The sequence below is a fragment of the Semicossyphus pulcher genome, unplaced genomic scaffold, assembly GCF_022749685.1.
Source record: "Semicossyphus pulcher isolate SPU_LCO1_2020_fin unplaced genomic scaffold, fSemPul1.0.p SCAF_10, whole genome shotgun sequence".
NCBI lineage: Eukaryota > Metazoa > Chordata > Actinopteri > Labriformes > Labridae > Semicossyphus > Semicossyphus pulcher.
Genome location: NW_027211604.1, coordinates 16,581,125 through 16,596,749, shown reverse-complemented (window position 1 = coordinate 16,596,749; position 15,625 = coordinate 16,581,125). Strand labels below are relative to the sequence as shown.

The window sequence follows — 15,625 nt, the reverse complement described above, 5'->3', positions numbered from 1 at the left end:
ATTTTTATTTTCTTCTAGTACACTTGCAAGATGTTTGACAGAGGAGACACTGTTAATAACATCAGAACTACACAGGGAAAATCTATTAAATCTGACATTATTTCCTCCTTAACATAAATTCACAATTTGTTTTTAAAATGTTCACATACAGATCCATTGCAGGTGTACCTTTCACAAATACATCCGTCATAAACAGCTTCTGCAAACAGTAGAAACATAAACGTATTTAGAGTTTTAGTTTTAGATGCAGTTGTTATTGGACTGTTTGTTCTAAGTTCCCAGATAGAGTATTTTAATGGTTTAGTTACATTTACACAACAAATGAAAATCAAAGGGTACCTTACTGAGAGAAGTCCATCTCTCTGTTATTAGTAATACTGTTTGAAAATCAAAAAGACAAGGAAAAGAAAAGTCTTGTGCTGCTGACGCATATAAAAGATACATCAGCACGTTTTAAAATATGATTCGGACCAGTGATTAAGTTCTACCTTGGTCGTAAAAATCAGACCTTCTCAGCAGATAAAAAGGGAAAAAAAACAAGGAAAAGAGAGGCCTCAGTGTGAAATATCTCTCACTGAGGTGGGAACAAAATAGACAGGCTTGGTCGCCAAACAAGAAGCAAAAAGACAAACAGTTCATCAGTAAAAAATGTCCTCCTGTAGAAGAATCTTTCCCTTGAATTCACTGGCAAATAAAAAAAGCCTAAAAAAGGTAGCCAGGCTCTTGTTGCATTCAAATTCAGTCCCTAATTATGTCACTTGAAAATCCCACAAATACTTTTTGATAAAATATACATTTTCCATAAGTACAATGCTCACAAAATGATCACATCTGATAAAATATATGTGGTACTTGTAATTTCCCATTAATGAGAGAACAATGTTTCAGTTTGCACTCTTTCAGGCTTTTGAATGAACTAAAAACAGATAGTTTTACTACAGGCAGTCGCCTAATGGCCTAAATTAGACTTTGAATACGATATTAAACAGCAGTCAATGGGTTTAGTGTCATATAAAATAAAGAAAGATCCTGTATCATACTGCACATTAGCAAATCAAAATATGTACAAATCTACATTAAGTACTTGAATTTCTGAATAGGCACTTTAATTCAAAACAGTTCAGCCAGCCCTCAGAGTCATCTTTGATGATGTAACATCACAAAGACACGGCAGTCACCTTCTTTTTTTTTTTTTTAGAAAGATTAACCCGAATGATGACAGAAAACCCAGAAACAAACATTAGCCCTAATAACCATGTTTCATCCCGACATCACACACTAACCTTTTCAATTTCACACACAGGGAAGCTCTAGTTTCCAAGTACAAAGTAAAAGGATCGCTACAGTGCAGGAAGGAGATATTTTAACATGCACACGTGGTAAAGAGAGACAAACTCCTCGACTGAAAGTCCACCTCCCTGTGACTTCCCTTCTGTACAACGTACCTTGTGAGGGATAAAACGTAGTGCAACAACAGCCTTTCACCACACGGCAGTCCTATTCTTAACAGGGCAAAGTGATCCTTAACGCCAAACAATCAATAAATAATAAATAAACAAAATAATCATTACATAAATAAATCATTTTTCTTACATAAATAAAGTGAAAAGACTGATCAAGAAGAGAAGAGGCAGGCAGTGTTAAAACATAGTGGAGACGCTCCTGAACCAATAGTATCTGCATACATCCTGTAACTGCTTTCATCACAATGTCAGAGTCCTTGTCCAATCACACCAAACCCTCTCCACCAATGAACTCTGAGAGGGAGGCAAACATACCAGACACTTTGCAGTGTTTGGATAAGTGAGATTATTAATGTTACTGTAGTGTCAAATGCTCTGTAACACCAGTCGAAGAAGTACCAGAGCATACTGCCCTAAATGTTAGTTACTGAAGGCCAAAGGAGGCGAGACACATACAGGCTGTCAGGAGCTACTTCACCACAGAGAGAAGAGTAAACTGCGTGTTATGTTCAGGGATCAACCTGAACATTGGGAGGAGGGGAGCTGGGTCTATAAGAGAGCAAAGATAACACCACTTGCATACAGTATCACCACAGTAGTACAAACTTAGGAGCAGATACTACAGCCACTTTTTTTTACCTCCCTTAAAAGGTGGATAAATGTGCATCTCGCTTGATTTCGAGCAAACAATAAAACTAGAGGTGCACTTGATTTACAGTACCTTTCATGTAGTGCACTCACATTCAGATTATAGTGATCCACCTTAATTGTTGAATCAAGCACGCCTCGAGTTTGTTACAAAGCTCTGACTATTTTAAAACCACGTTAGACAGAGAGGTGGCCCCGTCAACAAGGGACTTTTTTATGACTCGAGCAGTTGGTCATTTTAATAAATATTCCAAAAAATAATTCACTAACAGATACGTTGTTTTTGCCTTAGAGTCTGTGTCTGCGAGGGTCAGAGCGTGGCGGGGAAGGCGGCGGAGGCAGGGTGACGGTGGTCGGAGCCTCCACTGGGTCATCCATGGGCAGGACCAGGCGGGTGCCCCTGATCGCCACTTCGTGTTCCGCCAGGCCGAGATCGTGATCCAGACCTTCATCGGACGGGCCGCCCCCGGTGCTGGCGGTGGAGGAGCGCTTGCGGTTGATGGTGCGGGATCCGGAGGCGTCAGTGGTGACCGTGACGTCTGCGTACATGGAGCTCACGCTGGCATCGTTCAGGATGAAGTCTGAGTCGTCGTCGTGGAGCTGACCTTCGTTCTGGTGAGTGGAGGAGGAAGAGGGGGAGGGAAAAAATATGAAAAGCAAGAGAATGAAGAGATGAACAAAATTACAACTTTAAAGGGACATTTTCGCCAATTTTTTCAACCTCAGTCCTATCATGCTATTATGGGGAGCGAATGCCATTATAGTAGAAAAAAAATGCCATTTCGCTCTGTGCCTTTGGAGGATGCTATCCACTTCTCCAATGGGTCCTGGAAAACCTGCGCCAGATGACGTAAAACGCATCATCTGGTGGAGGCCAGGGATCTTGCTAAACTACACTTCCTCAATCTATGACGCCCGCCTCCGATGTCATGTCTCGTTCAAAATCGGCAGGTTTGAAATGTAGACTGCAGATTTTTTAGACGATCCACCGGTATATTCTTGTTGTATTTCGGATTCGGTACCTCTCTGAGCCGTTGCCTGCAGTGAAAACGGTAGTATTTCACTCCAGCGTCTCTCGCTGGGCCGTTCCTTTTAGAGGGCGGGGCGCAATGCACGCTGGGTGTTGTTGGAATGTAGAATGGGCGAAACCACGAGCTGTTTGTACAACTTTCTCCACAGCTATGGTGCCAATTTCAAATATTATGGCTTCTATCGATTACCAACACCAGCTTTGACTGACAGTGGCTTTTTCCAGGGGCGAAATGCTCATTTAAATTAAGGCCTAATAAGATCTATAAATACACAAACTAACAGTAGATAACATAAATCAAGATTCAAAGCTAATTCTTGTTCATCTGAAATGTATCAAAACAGTTTTATATTGCAAATAACCATTAGTAACTCAAAACTTATAGATCAACCTTAAATAAACGTAATATTACATCGGTATTTAAGAAGTAAAAACGCTACAGATTGTGTCTTTTCACTAATGCAACTGTATGGCGTTGTGCTGTGTGTCCAAACCTCATAGGCCTGAGGGCTGGTGAGGCATCGAGCCAGCGGTCCACAACAAGCAGGCAGAGTGGCAGTGAGAGGAGGGCCGCTGTGGGTCAGGAGGGGCTTTAGATAGCTGGAGAACAAGCTTTGGTCAAGGACTATTACAATTTACTTAAGTTAGAGACTTTCATTGGTCAAGAGTGAAATACAGTTGTGCTGATTCTGAGATACAAGCTACAACAATTGAGATTGTGCTGGAAAATCTCTCATACAGAAAGACCTTGTTGTATATTTCTAACAGTTTGGGAAGAGCTCCCCCTGGTGTCCAAAGCTGAATCTTGCACCCACATTTCTGCAGACAGCTTCTTTAATATACAATCGATCAAAGGATACTTGTGGTCAAAGTTATACCACATCCTGAAAGGCCAAGCACTCTCATGTTTGGTGTTCCTCCGCTGTGTGCCATCCAACACAGCTGAACTCTGTAAGCAGAACATTTTTAATTAGTTACTGTTTAAATCATTTGTAGCACCATAAAAACATCTGTACTAATTACTTACAGAGCTATCCTGATCAGAGTCCACACCCACCCTGGAGGAGGAAAGGCAGCAACAGTGATTTTGACGCAAAAACATTCACCAAAGGGAAGACACACATACAGAACTACTGCAAACAAAGCCTTACGGTATGCTCATAAAGGACAGCATGGGCATGGTGCCGCCTCCACAGATCCAGACAGTGAAGAAGACAATCAGGAGGGTGGTTGAAAACATCATTTGACGGGCGTAAGTCGCTGTGTCTCTGATAGATAGAGCAAAGGTCATCGCCCCACGCAGACCTGGAGGACACAGACAGGACAGCGTGGGAAGGAGAAACTGCGTGCGTTTTACATAAAGACTGTGAGAGAGATCGAGAGAGCAGCAATAGTTATGCATCATGAAGTCAGGAAAAGCTACTGACTATGTACAACGTCATTTACCATCACCATACTGGCAACAATGCTAACCAGTTATATTCAATCATCCACAGCATCCATCCATTATCTACACTCTGTGTACTGTTCAGCGCTGTAGGGACATCCAAAGCATGTTAAATATATTTAGACATTTTTCTGTGGAAAAAAATGGTCAAATGTTTTGAAAGATAAAAGGAAAGGAGCCTGTGGTTCAGACACATAGAAACGTGTGCACACACACGTAGGCGATTTCTATAATAAGCCAGTTTCCGATGTAGGGGCTTTTATAATTAACAACACTGTAATTGCGAGGGAGTGTTAGTCTTTGTACAACATGATTTAGGCTTTTTTTTTTTAACTACTGGCTTGGATGAGCGCCGCTGACTCAGTCTGTTTTGATCGTTCTATGTAGCGAGTTCCACATAACCAAGATGTTTTTCGTGATCTGGCTCTACTCGGCCGTACAAAGGTTCATGTAAAAACAGGGACTGTGTGTACAGCATATGAGCACATGTCACAAACATGAACAGGTGTTCTACCAGCAGAGTAACCTCTATTCACAGAATGTAGAATCTGTAGGCAGGGACGTGGATATTAGGGACGGTAAGTCTTCTAGTTTCTGTTAGCAGTACGCTTGTAGTCCAAGTTATATTGACCAATCACGCGTCAGCAGGCTGCGGCACAGCAGGAAAAACAACCCATGTGGAGAGCAAAAGCAGGCGCAACATAATCCGCCGTAATGACATCCCGACTCCCATCAGTGTGATCTGATGAGGATTTAGCTTCTTCTCTATAAACAGACATCTGCATGCTAACAGCGAACTATCTGTTCTAGATCTAAAATTCAACTTGAGATAAATTCCCTTGACGCTGTGTCAAAAACGCTGTTCAGCGTTTACATTTCCCGACTTCCTCGAATGCATCAGATTGATCCGACCTCCGTTTAACTAACAAGCACTTCCTCAGTTGTTTTCTTCTCCTCTTGAGGACAGACCTGACAAAGCTTCATTTTTACTTTTTACTAATCTGCATCATGATGTAGAAATTTCAGCAAAGGTAAGACCTGTTAATTAAAGTCAATCACAGGACAAACGGTCTCTTTTTCTGTAAACGATGCAGCACACGGAGAAGGAAGTCTGGACTGGAAGTCGTTTATGCTAACCGCTGGCTACATGCCCCGGCATGTTCACCGTTGTCCCCAGAGGCTATATCGTCGTCAGACTATAGCCGACGGGATCCGAGATTAGCAGCAGAGTAACATCTTCAACTAAAACAAAAAGCAAACAACAATATTAATGTTTCAAGTCAAACCCATAATCCAGCAGCTGCAGCTGCCAAATGCATGAGGGGAAGCTGGCAAAAAAAGTGTAATTAAGGCTTATAATATCACTGCTCTCTGTGGCATAGCCAATGCATATGAATGTGATAACTGATTGACAGTTGGGCACTTTACGTAGCAGCCTCTGCCATCAGTGTATGGATGTGTGGGTGAATGTGATATGCAGTGTAAAAGCAGCTTTGAGTGGTCGCAAAGACTAGAAAAGCACTTTATAAGTACAGTCCATTTACCATTTACAGCTGCCTCACCTGCAAACATCATGACGTGCTGAAAGTTGGATCCGATCTTGTTCTTGCGGCCCAGGTTGAGCAGAAAGGACAAAGGGTAGATGTTTGCTGCCCTGCCCAGAAATACAGCCACCTACACAACGCAGGAAGTCAAGGACACAACACAGCGCCGGCTGTGACGGAAAATAATCGTGGGTAGACAGCAGTTTCTATATTAACAACAGTTTCATAAAAATAGGTGCTAGTTCACGTATATACTGCATGAATACACTTTCAGATCATTGCTGGCTTCAGTAGAGATAGCACTAGCATCATAATTTATAGGAAGCAAAAAGAACAGCATTCTCGGTCGGATAGTCAATCATCTCCGGAGCATCCAGTGTGGTGTTCTGACAGAGCAGAGTAAAGGATACAAAGGCTCCGATGATAAACAAAGGGTTAAAGACGTGCGACTGGAAGGAGAAGAGAGTCAGACCCATGTAGGAGAAGATGAAGTTCTCTGCCAGGAAGTTCAGCAGCTCAAACAACTGATGGACCAAGAACAAAACACGCATTTGAAATAATGTTAAACTGCATGAAAAGATCAGACAGTTTGTTCAGACAGTTAACTGTGGTATAACTTTGCATGAATTCATTAATTTATAGAGTCTGTGGTTTTCCATTTATTTATTTAAAATACTAAAATGAAGATGAAACTGATCATTAATCGAGGATAAAACACAAAGCTAGTTATGATGAATATAAAACATTTTATTGAGGTTTTATTATTGACCTTTAGGTGATGTACCACAAACCAGACATGATTTCCAGCTTAATCATGTGAGCTACCGGCGCTCTACTTCAGTGCGTATCTGTAAATGACATCAGCTTGTAGATTTCTCAGAAATTTGCGCCAGAGTTTGCACGATTTCTAAAGAAGCACAGATGTCCTATAAAACGTCCTCTTCTGAGTAATCTCATTTAAAGCAGTTCTAACCACAGGTCTTTGCTCTCTGCCTTTCTTTATTTCTGTACCCGGGATGCATTTTCAAAATGGTATTCAAATCAAGCAAATAATATGCATTAAAAACTCTGTATCAAAGGATCTGTAACAATCTGTCCATTTATAATATGAATGGATAGATTGTGACACAGCATTGAGTACAGCTGTTTAAAAGTAATATGATGCTTTATACCATACAATAACAAACAATTGGATCCATTATAAAAGATGTGTGATTATACGTCACCTGTTTGGTCCTGTCCTGAGAGTCAGGGGAGAGATTGTTGAAGGTGTAGTGAGCCTGAGTGATGCCACAGAACAGCACAGCCACCACGCCTGAAAAAAAGATACACTTATGTGATGTGATTGTAGTTATACGTAAATATGTTTTATTGAAGAGGGTCAAAAACATTTTAAAATACAACATATGGGGTAAAATATTGACCTCCCATGTTGTAACGATTTGACCATACACTCTGTATACTGTTCAGCGCTGTAGGGACATCCAAAGCATGTTAAATATATTTAGAAATTTTTCTGTGGAAAAAAATGGTCAAATGTTTTGAAAGATAAAAGGAAAGGAGCCTGTGGTTCAGACACAAAGAAACGTGTGCACACACACGTAGGCGATTTCTATAATAAGCCAGTTTCCGATGTAGGGGCTTTTATAATTAACAACACTGTAATTGCGAGGGAGTGTTAGTCTTTGTACAACATGATTTAGGCTTATGTTTTTTTAAACTGCTGGCTTGGATGAGCGCCGCTGACTCAGTCTGTTTTGATCGTTCTATGTAGCGAGTTCAACATAACCAAGATGTTTTTCGTGATCTGGCTCTACTCGGCCGTACAAAGGTTCATGTAAAAACAGGGACTGTGTGTACAGCATATGAGCACATGTCCCAAACATGAACAGGTGTTCTAGCAGCAGAGTAACCTCTATTCACAGAATGTAGAATCTGTAGGCAGGGACGTGGATATTAGGGACGGCAAGTCTTCTAGTTTCCGTTAGCAGTACGCTTGTAGTCCAAGTAATATTGACCAATCACGTGTCAGCAGGCTGCAATCCTTGTCCCATGTTGTAACGATTTGACCATATGCCGGGATGCTAGTTAGGTTGCAGCCTAACAATACTGATGTCAGGGTTCGTGAGTCAGTATCTTATTTTTAAAAGTCAACCGTATAAAGGTCCCATATTTAGAACCCAAAATGGACACAATCAACCAGCAAAATAGATACTCAATAAACAATTAAGCACAACAAGAGTGATTATCAGCCGGGATTTTCAGTTAACTTTATAAGAGATGCTGCTGACCCTGGGAACTCCGTGCGCTTTTTGTTTGTTTGTTTAATAAACATATGCTTAAAGGCATTTAAACAAATTTGGAGTTTGTATTATTCAAAATTTTGACGCCAATATTTTCACTTTTACTGCAAATGAATATCGGCTCCAAATATCGGTTATCGGCCTCCTTGACTACTAATAATCGGTATCAGTTCAGTTTAGTCCATGCCATCGAAAGACCAAACAAAGACCCTGTCTGAGTATTCATTACCATGATCACAGCCACTAGCTTATTTTAAGTCAATCCCAAAGAGTCGACACTGTCCTGGTGCTGTTACTCACCGAAAGAGCAAAACATGTTCAATCTGCTATTTTAGATATTTCCCAAAACAGCTATAAATGACTTCTGTTTGAGTAAAGGTTCATAAAACTACAGTGACCAGCAGTTTTGTAAACTTGCTGAGCCTTTTAAAAAAATTAAACTCTGAGTAAGCATTTTACTTTTAACAATAGGGTGGGAGAGTGACCAACACATTGTTGGTTTGTTTTGTTCTTTTAATGAGACTTTTTTTTGGAGCTGACACAATGTTTCAATTAACCTACAGAAGATTTATTGCAAACTATTTTATTTTTATTATATCTTCTTTATCTTCTTTATAGACCAAAGAATGAAAAAACCTTGAAAAAAATTGTAGATAAATAAAATCATGTTAATATTTGTTATTTGCAGCAATAGATTTGTTGACAATGAGAAAATAATTGTCTGCATTGTCTATTTATTAGTATTATTAATAATTTAATGATACTGTGCAGGAGTAATAGAATATTTTCTTAAGTATTGTGTACAATAACATTAATATCGTGCACTATCTTCAAATTAATAATCTTGTGCAATTAAGGTTCTTACAACGTAATAACTGTCAACACTACTGTCACTTTAACTGCCACCATTACTTCCTGCCTTCTTTTGTAGAAAAGTATTGTAATATTGTTTTAGGCACTGTCTCTTTTGTATTAACACACACACACTTTATATTTTCACTTATATTTAAGTTGTTTGGATTTCGTACTGTATTTTTGGAGCTATCTGGCACTATAACTTCCAACAGGATTAAAAAGTTTTATCCTATCTTATTTTATAATTATTAAATATGGGTTAGGTTATTTGATTAACCCTGGTGTACATAATTTATCCATCCTTGAATTTACTGTACCATCATGTCATCATTTTGTAACTTGTGACTGTATAAGACTGTAAGTGTTTTAAACTAAATCTTAAAAGTAAAACATAACTGTCTACCAATACTAGATCAAAACTACTAACAATAAAATACCTAAAACAATGCCATAAAACCTTCATTTATATTGTTGTCAAAGGCTTAACACAAAGTAAAAAAAAGATGCCAAAATTCACATTCAAAATAGCATGTAGATGTACCTGTGAACCCGCAGGCCTCGGCCAATAGAAAGGTGCTCCAGGACATGAGAAAAAACAGAGCTGTCTCGAGCAAGGGGAAGTCCCTGAGCTTTGTGAACTTGGTCACGTGATCAAGAAAGTCAAGGTGCAAAACAAGAGGAAGCACAACCACAGTCTACCTGCAGCCCTCGTACGTCACAACCGAAACCTAGACATGCAATAAATTTAATCAGGAAGGTGAGACTCTGAGTCGAGGAAGTAAAACAAACTGTATGCTTTTCAGGCTCTAAGCTGCTCATATTATAATGAAACAGCAGCTGCTGAAATGAGTTAGAGAAATTGCTTATGCACACAGGTGAAATACAATGAAAGGATATGAGAGCAGTCATGACTCCAGTGGCCACCCCCAGCGCGAAGGATCCACTAAATACACCCAGGAAGATGCCGAAGGATTTCAACAAGGCCATGGCCTCAAAGCTGTGGCTGTTGTCACCTGCAGGCTGGTACGCCACAATAGAGCTAAAATGCAGACAGACAGAGAGAGAGCACACGCAGATAACTTAACAGGAAAAAAGGAAATAGACATTACTGAGAACTCAGAAAGAGGAAACTGGTCAAGTGTTAAATGCGTGCTTACATAAAGACAAACAGATATTCAAGCTGAAATCAAGCATCAAATCAAACCTGCAGCAACCCAAATCCAATGATGGCTCGGCTCATATTTACTACCTTGAGGTTTATCTGATTTAATATGACTTTAAAGGAATTTGGTTAATCTGAAAAGTAGCAACAAAGACATCACACACACATGGACTGGAGTTGGGTTTGTCAGTCATAAGAAGGGAGGAAGCTAGAGCTTTGCATGATTCATTCTAAATAAATCTTGGATCTCTCAACGCCATTTGGTTGATATCCAAAGAGAGCACTAATAAGTACACAAAACAGCCAAGTCAGGAGCTACCACTTTAGGGGAGTAGTACTCAAATTTCCAAAACACCAACAAAGCAAAACACACATAGATTACAAAAATAAAAGTTATTTTTGTAGTTATTTGCAGGGTCAATAGAGGAATATGATGCAAAGAATGGGCATGAGGGGGGTTGCAGTGGCAGCAGGCTGTAGCGGAGGGCATCCTAATGGTTGGTGGTTCAAAGCTACATCAGAAGTTAAAGACCTGCAACATATCGAGATGTTCAGCTTCTAACACTATAACTCTGCCAGCACATCCACGCAAATTACCCGACAACCCACTCACCCACCCACCCACCGGGGAGCCAATGTCTGGTTTTCTCCCAGCCATTCCTCCGCCCCCTCAGGCCAGACCGGGCCATCGTCTCCCGGGGACAGCACAGCTTTAGCCTCCCGCCTTCCCTCCTTCTCCAAGCGGAGGAGAACACTGCATGCATACATACGTACAGGTGGGCGATGAATGACACGGACGGGGTGAAGGAAGGCAAGCAGTGAAATGACAGGGACTGATGTTAGTATGATTAGTGACAACACAAAGAGCTCAAGTTGACACGATTAGAATTATTACAGTGCAGGTCATTAACACAGAATGGGAAACTGAAGGGTTGGTTCACACTTTTAATACTACCATGCCAATATGTACAATTCAAGAGTTATTGGTCATTGGCCATGAAAATATGCCTTCTTGATTCAAATCTACAGTCCCTGCTCTGTGTGAAAAAAGTGAACGCCACTTATAATTATAGAAATGTATATGCTGTTTCTGCATTGGCTGTTTGTGTATATCTCTGCAGTGTGTTGAAAATAATGCTTACGAAGAGAGGACGATGGCCACGGCGTCATTGAGGACACTCTCCCCAAAGAGCAAAGCATACAGGTCCACATCTACCTTTAGCTCGTTGAAGATAGCCAGCACTGTCACTGAGGCACAGAGGAGAAATCAGCAATTTAGTGCAACACACACAAATACTGTAGAGCAGGACAGGAGCACACACAGCCCTCGAACAGAAACACTTTCCAATAACAGAAGAGATGACAGACTGCTTTATTAACATACATATTAAAGGGGACATAATTTAGCTGTGCAATCAATTTTCTATTATTCTAATGTGCTTTTGAGTCACGTTGGTAAAGTTTGTTTCATTTTAAAAATTGTATACATATTTTAATTTAATTATTTTTCGGAGCCTCTCCTTCCTCCTGAGATGAACAAGCCGTTTTGCCATTCAGAGGAAAGACCTTAGCTACGATTGGCCTGACAGTGTTTGGAGTGATCGCGTAGCCCCTCCCTCATGTGTGCGATCCCACGTGGGGGAGCGTCCGCACACTGCACTGTCACTCCAACGTTGTAGAAAACATGGCAACTCTAGGATCGGTTATTCGGCCTTATATGTACGAGCCAGAATCGCCAGGAGGTATCGGAATGGTAAGTTGAAATCTTGACAACGACTTGACTGCAAGCTAGTGCAAAAAGGGAGCCTGAGGTGAATGATTTCAGCGAAAGCAAGGTTCTACGTAGAAAACTGCAGCTGTTCTGAATGGCCCATTTCAGAGGCTACAAAGGAATTCTTTAAGAACTGAAATTTGATGTACAAATCTAAATCTGGGGAATGTGTTATTGCACTACCTACCTGGGTCTGTTGCCGAAACAATGGCCCCAAAGAAGAGGCAGTCAGTGAAGTAAAAATCTCCCCCAAGCTGGCCCACAACTTTCATGAAGGACACAAAGCCATACATGATCAGCCTAGAGGAAAAGAAGCATTTGTGAAAGTTATAAAAGGCCCTATGATTGTTTCTCCATTCAACAAACTGGTACAATGAACTTGATATTGAAAAATATAATAGGTAATTCAACAGCAAATTGACTTACCCAATAACAAAGCAGGATACAACTGTTCCCATGAAAGCGTAGGCCAGGATGGAGCCAATGTTCCTGAAGAAATGTCTCTGTGACAGACACAGAAAGGACACATAGGTTAAAACAGAGGTTGTGCATTGCACTTTGTTAGGCAGGGAATATATGCCCAAACCCAAATGAGAAAAGCACATGGAAAATACGTGTAGTATACTGAAGAGAATAATAAGGCCTTTATCCTTTTTACCCTTTTCAGACTGTATCCAGCGTGGAAGATGATAGGAGGCAGCAAAATGTTGAAAAACACTTCTGGGTCGAAGGTCACCTAAATTACAGGGGGAAATCATAAGATGTTATAAACTTGCTTTTTTAGGTCAAAGTTTGCAGACGTTTATCACAATATCTACAGTCACACAGACTTAAGCTTAACTCTATTTAATAAAAGACTTTGAGAGTATTTATGTCAGTTACTGATCCAACTTTCCAAAATTGTTCAATATAATATAATACACATTTATCTGCCATTTGCACCCTGCAGGCTAGAAATTACATACGTTGGGTGAGACATCAAAAACAACCATTTGCATACTCCTGAATCCTAAATCTTGCCTTTCTCAGCATCTCATCGTCCTGCACTTGGTGACCTTTGCCCCGGCTGACTTCCCCCTTCAGAGTATACTCGTAGAACCGCCCACTGACGTTGACCAGCAATGTAGCGGGACTGGCGTTGACAGCACAGCTGAGGATAACGTCACTCATGCTCTGAGGCACATGGACCCCAAAGCGCAGGATCACACCCACCAACAGGCCTTCAGGAGGAAAGGGGGAGAGGAGAGAGGGAGTTAGTCAAGGATCTTAAGTAAACATTGATATGATATCCTATGTAAACATATTTTTGGAAAGTGCCTTATAAACAGTGGGCGTTAAAGGCATAAAAACAGAAAAAAAACATCACCATCATTGTATGGTAGCTTGTGCAGAAAAATAGGTTGAGGTTCTATTTTAAATACCTGCTTTTAATTATCTGGGTGCGCTACATAATTTAATTAGTTTGGCTTCTTGAAGAAAATTAATCAAAGCCGCTTCTATTTGCAGACTGAAAATGAAAGAGGTGCAGATGTTTGACTTGTTAAAGAGGGTGATATATTTAATATTTCCAACGATTAAAGCTGTTTACCTTTTATTCTATTGTTAACATGACAGCAGACTACCTCTAACACAGACACCACACTAACACAATGTTATTTCCCAGCAAGGGTCGAGAAACCTGAGAATAACCTGTCATGTGAGCTAACTGTTTTTGGAGTTTGAGGAGCTAACAGCATCATAGCCAACCAGCTAGCATTGACGGCTAAGTTAAAGGAAACTGATTGACAGACACGTTAGCTAACGTTGGTGGTCCTACCATAGATCATGGCAAGTCCTGTTTCGTGCAGGAACCTAAATCGTCGGTGTTTGAACAGCCATATGGTTAAAATTGTGAGTGTTAAGAGCATAATGAATATGAGTAGATTGGCACTGTCCTGTCGGTGGCTCTCTTCAGCCAGCCTCTCGGTTGCGACGTTGTCCATCGCATTGCTCTCGCCTTGGCTCCCGACGAGCAAGAATGTCAACAGAAAAGACAACAACGGGAGCGCTTTCGACGGTTTAACACCAAGAAAGCGTCTCAGTGTAAATCCCATTGTGGCTCTCTATGAAACGGTTACATCTGTCGTTTAAACTGGTATTGGTTTTGATGTGAAACAACTGCTTAGACGAGATATCGGCGAAACGAGAGCAAATGACAGGTCCTTCCGCAGCCGTTATCAAAACACTGGAACTTCCGGTTCTTCAAAATAAAAGTCAGGGACCAACAGCGGACAGGGCCTTCCTCATCTTCCTCCTGTCTTATTGGCGGTTGGCAAACAACTTTATGGTGCATTACCGCTACCAACTGGAATGGAGTGTGGGTCGGGTTTTTACAGGTATTACCTATTAAAAAATGAACTTTTTCTTATTTAACTTTGATAAACATTATATGATCATTACGTCTACAGATCATAAAGTATGCCGTGATAAAAAATATATAGCTTGTTCTGTATTATACCTAGTGCACTTGTACATCATCACATCCTCAAATAAAGCACCTTTCATTCATAATTTTGTTTATATTGACAGCTTTCCTTCTTTATTTAAGAAAATCTTTCACATGGTGTTTGTTTGTTAGCAAGCTTCCATATTTGATCGTAACAAACACCCATGCAAGTCACATCTGCAAGAATTTTTTTTTTATGTATTTCACCGATGGAGGCTGGCTGATAGACCTAATAATTGTTTCCTGCTCACACAGGCATTCAGACAGACAGGCACTGCTTTACTTGCTAAGATTCACAATCACAGCAAAGCTAAATGTTTCCAGAGCTGCTTCAAAGCCTCCTCAGGTCTAATTTTGTTTTGTTAAGTTGACGCTTTTGCTCTGTAAAGCAAATAGTATTGCTTCTGTCAGCGGTTAGACTTACCACATCTGACCTATTAGTTAATCAGTTAGCTGACACATTACGGACAGCTGACTCATTTGCTTTATGGGTATTTTAGAAGAGAAACTGTCATGAGTTTCTAGATTAGTTCTGGTTTTGTCTTGTATTTTGGTGTTTAGTTATTAGTTCTGGTTTTACCTTGTCACTTAGTCCCTTGTCATGAGTTTTCATCGTTTAGTTTTGTATTTAGTTTATTCTGTGTTCTTGTCAGTATTTAGTCTTGTCAAGTATTTCACTTGTGTCTTTTTGGTTAGATCATTTCCTGTTTTACTTTGTCACCTTGACTCTCGTTTTGGTCCACTTCCAGCCTTTGTGTTTCACGCTTGTTTGATTCTGTGCCCTGCCCTGATTGTTTTCACCTGCCCCTTGATTGTCTCACCTGTGTCTGATTAGCCTCACCTCTTAAGTTTATTTAGTCTTTGTGTTCCCCTGTCTCGTTGCCTGTTCATTGTCGTCCATCGTGTGTTAGTCTATG

The 15,625-nt window shown here is 40.5% G+C and overlaps 1 protein-coding gene across 1 annotated transcript; it reads right to left on the bottom strand.

Annotated features, from left to right (window-relative positions):
- Window positions 1–12: 12 nt before the first annotated feature.
- LOC138598876 (sodium/hydrogen exchanger 6-like) lies at window positions 13–14,422 on the bottom strand. Its single transcript, XM_069670657.1, has 16 exons — window positions 14,040–14,422; window positions 13,244–13,443; window positions 12,882–12,959; window positions 12,650–12,726; window positions 12,411–12,523; window positions 11,595–11,700; window positions 10,188–10,329; window positions 9,832–9,937; window positions 7,359–7,447; window positions 6,543–6,656; window positions 6,151–6,262; window positions 4,293–4,446; window positions 4,169–4,199; window positions 4,002–4,090; window positions 3,636–3,741; window positions 13–2,723 (listed from the first exon to the last, which is right to left on the bottom strand). Exons 1-16 carry the CDS (start codon window positions 14,314–14,316, stop codon window positions 2,400–2,402), a joined length of 2,118 nt encoding a protein of 705 aa, XP_069526758.1. The 5' UTR covers window positions 14,317–14,422; the 3' UTR covers window positions 13–2,399.
- Between the last annotated feature and the right edge of the window lie 1,203 nt (window positions 14,423–15,625).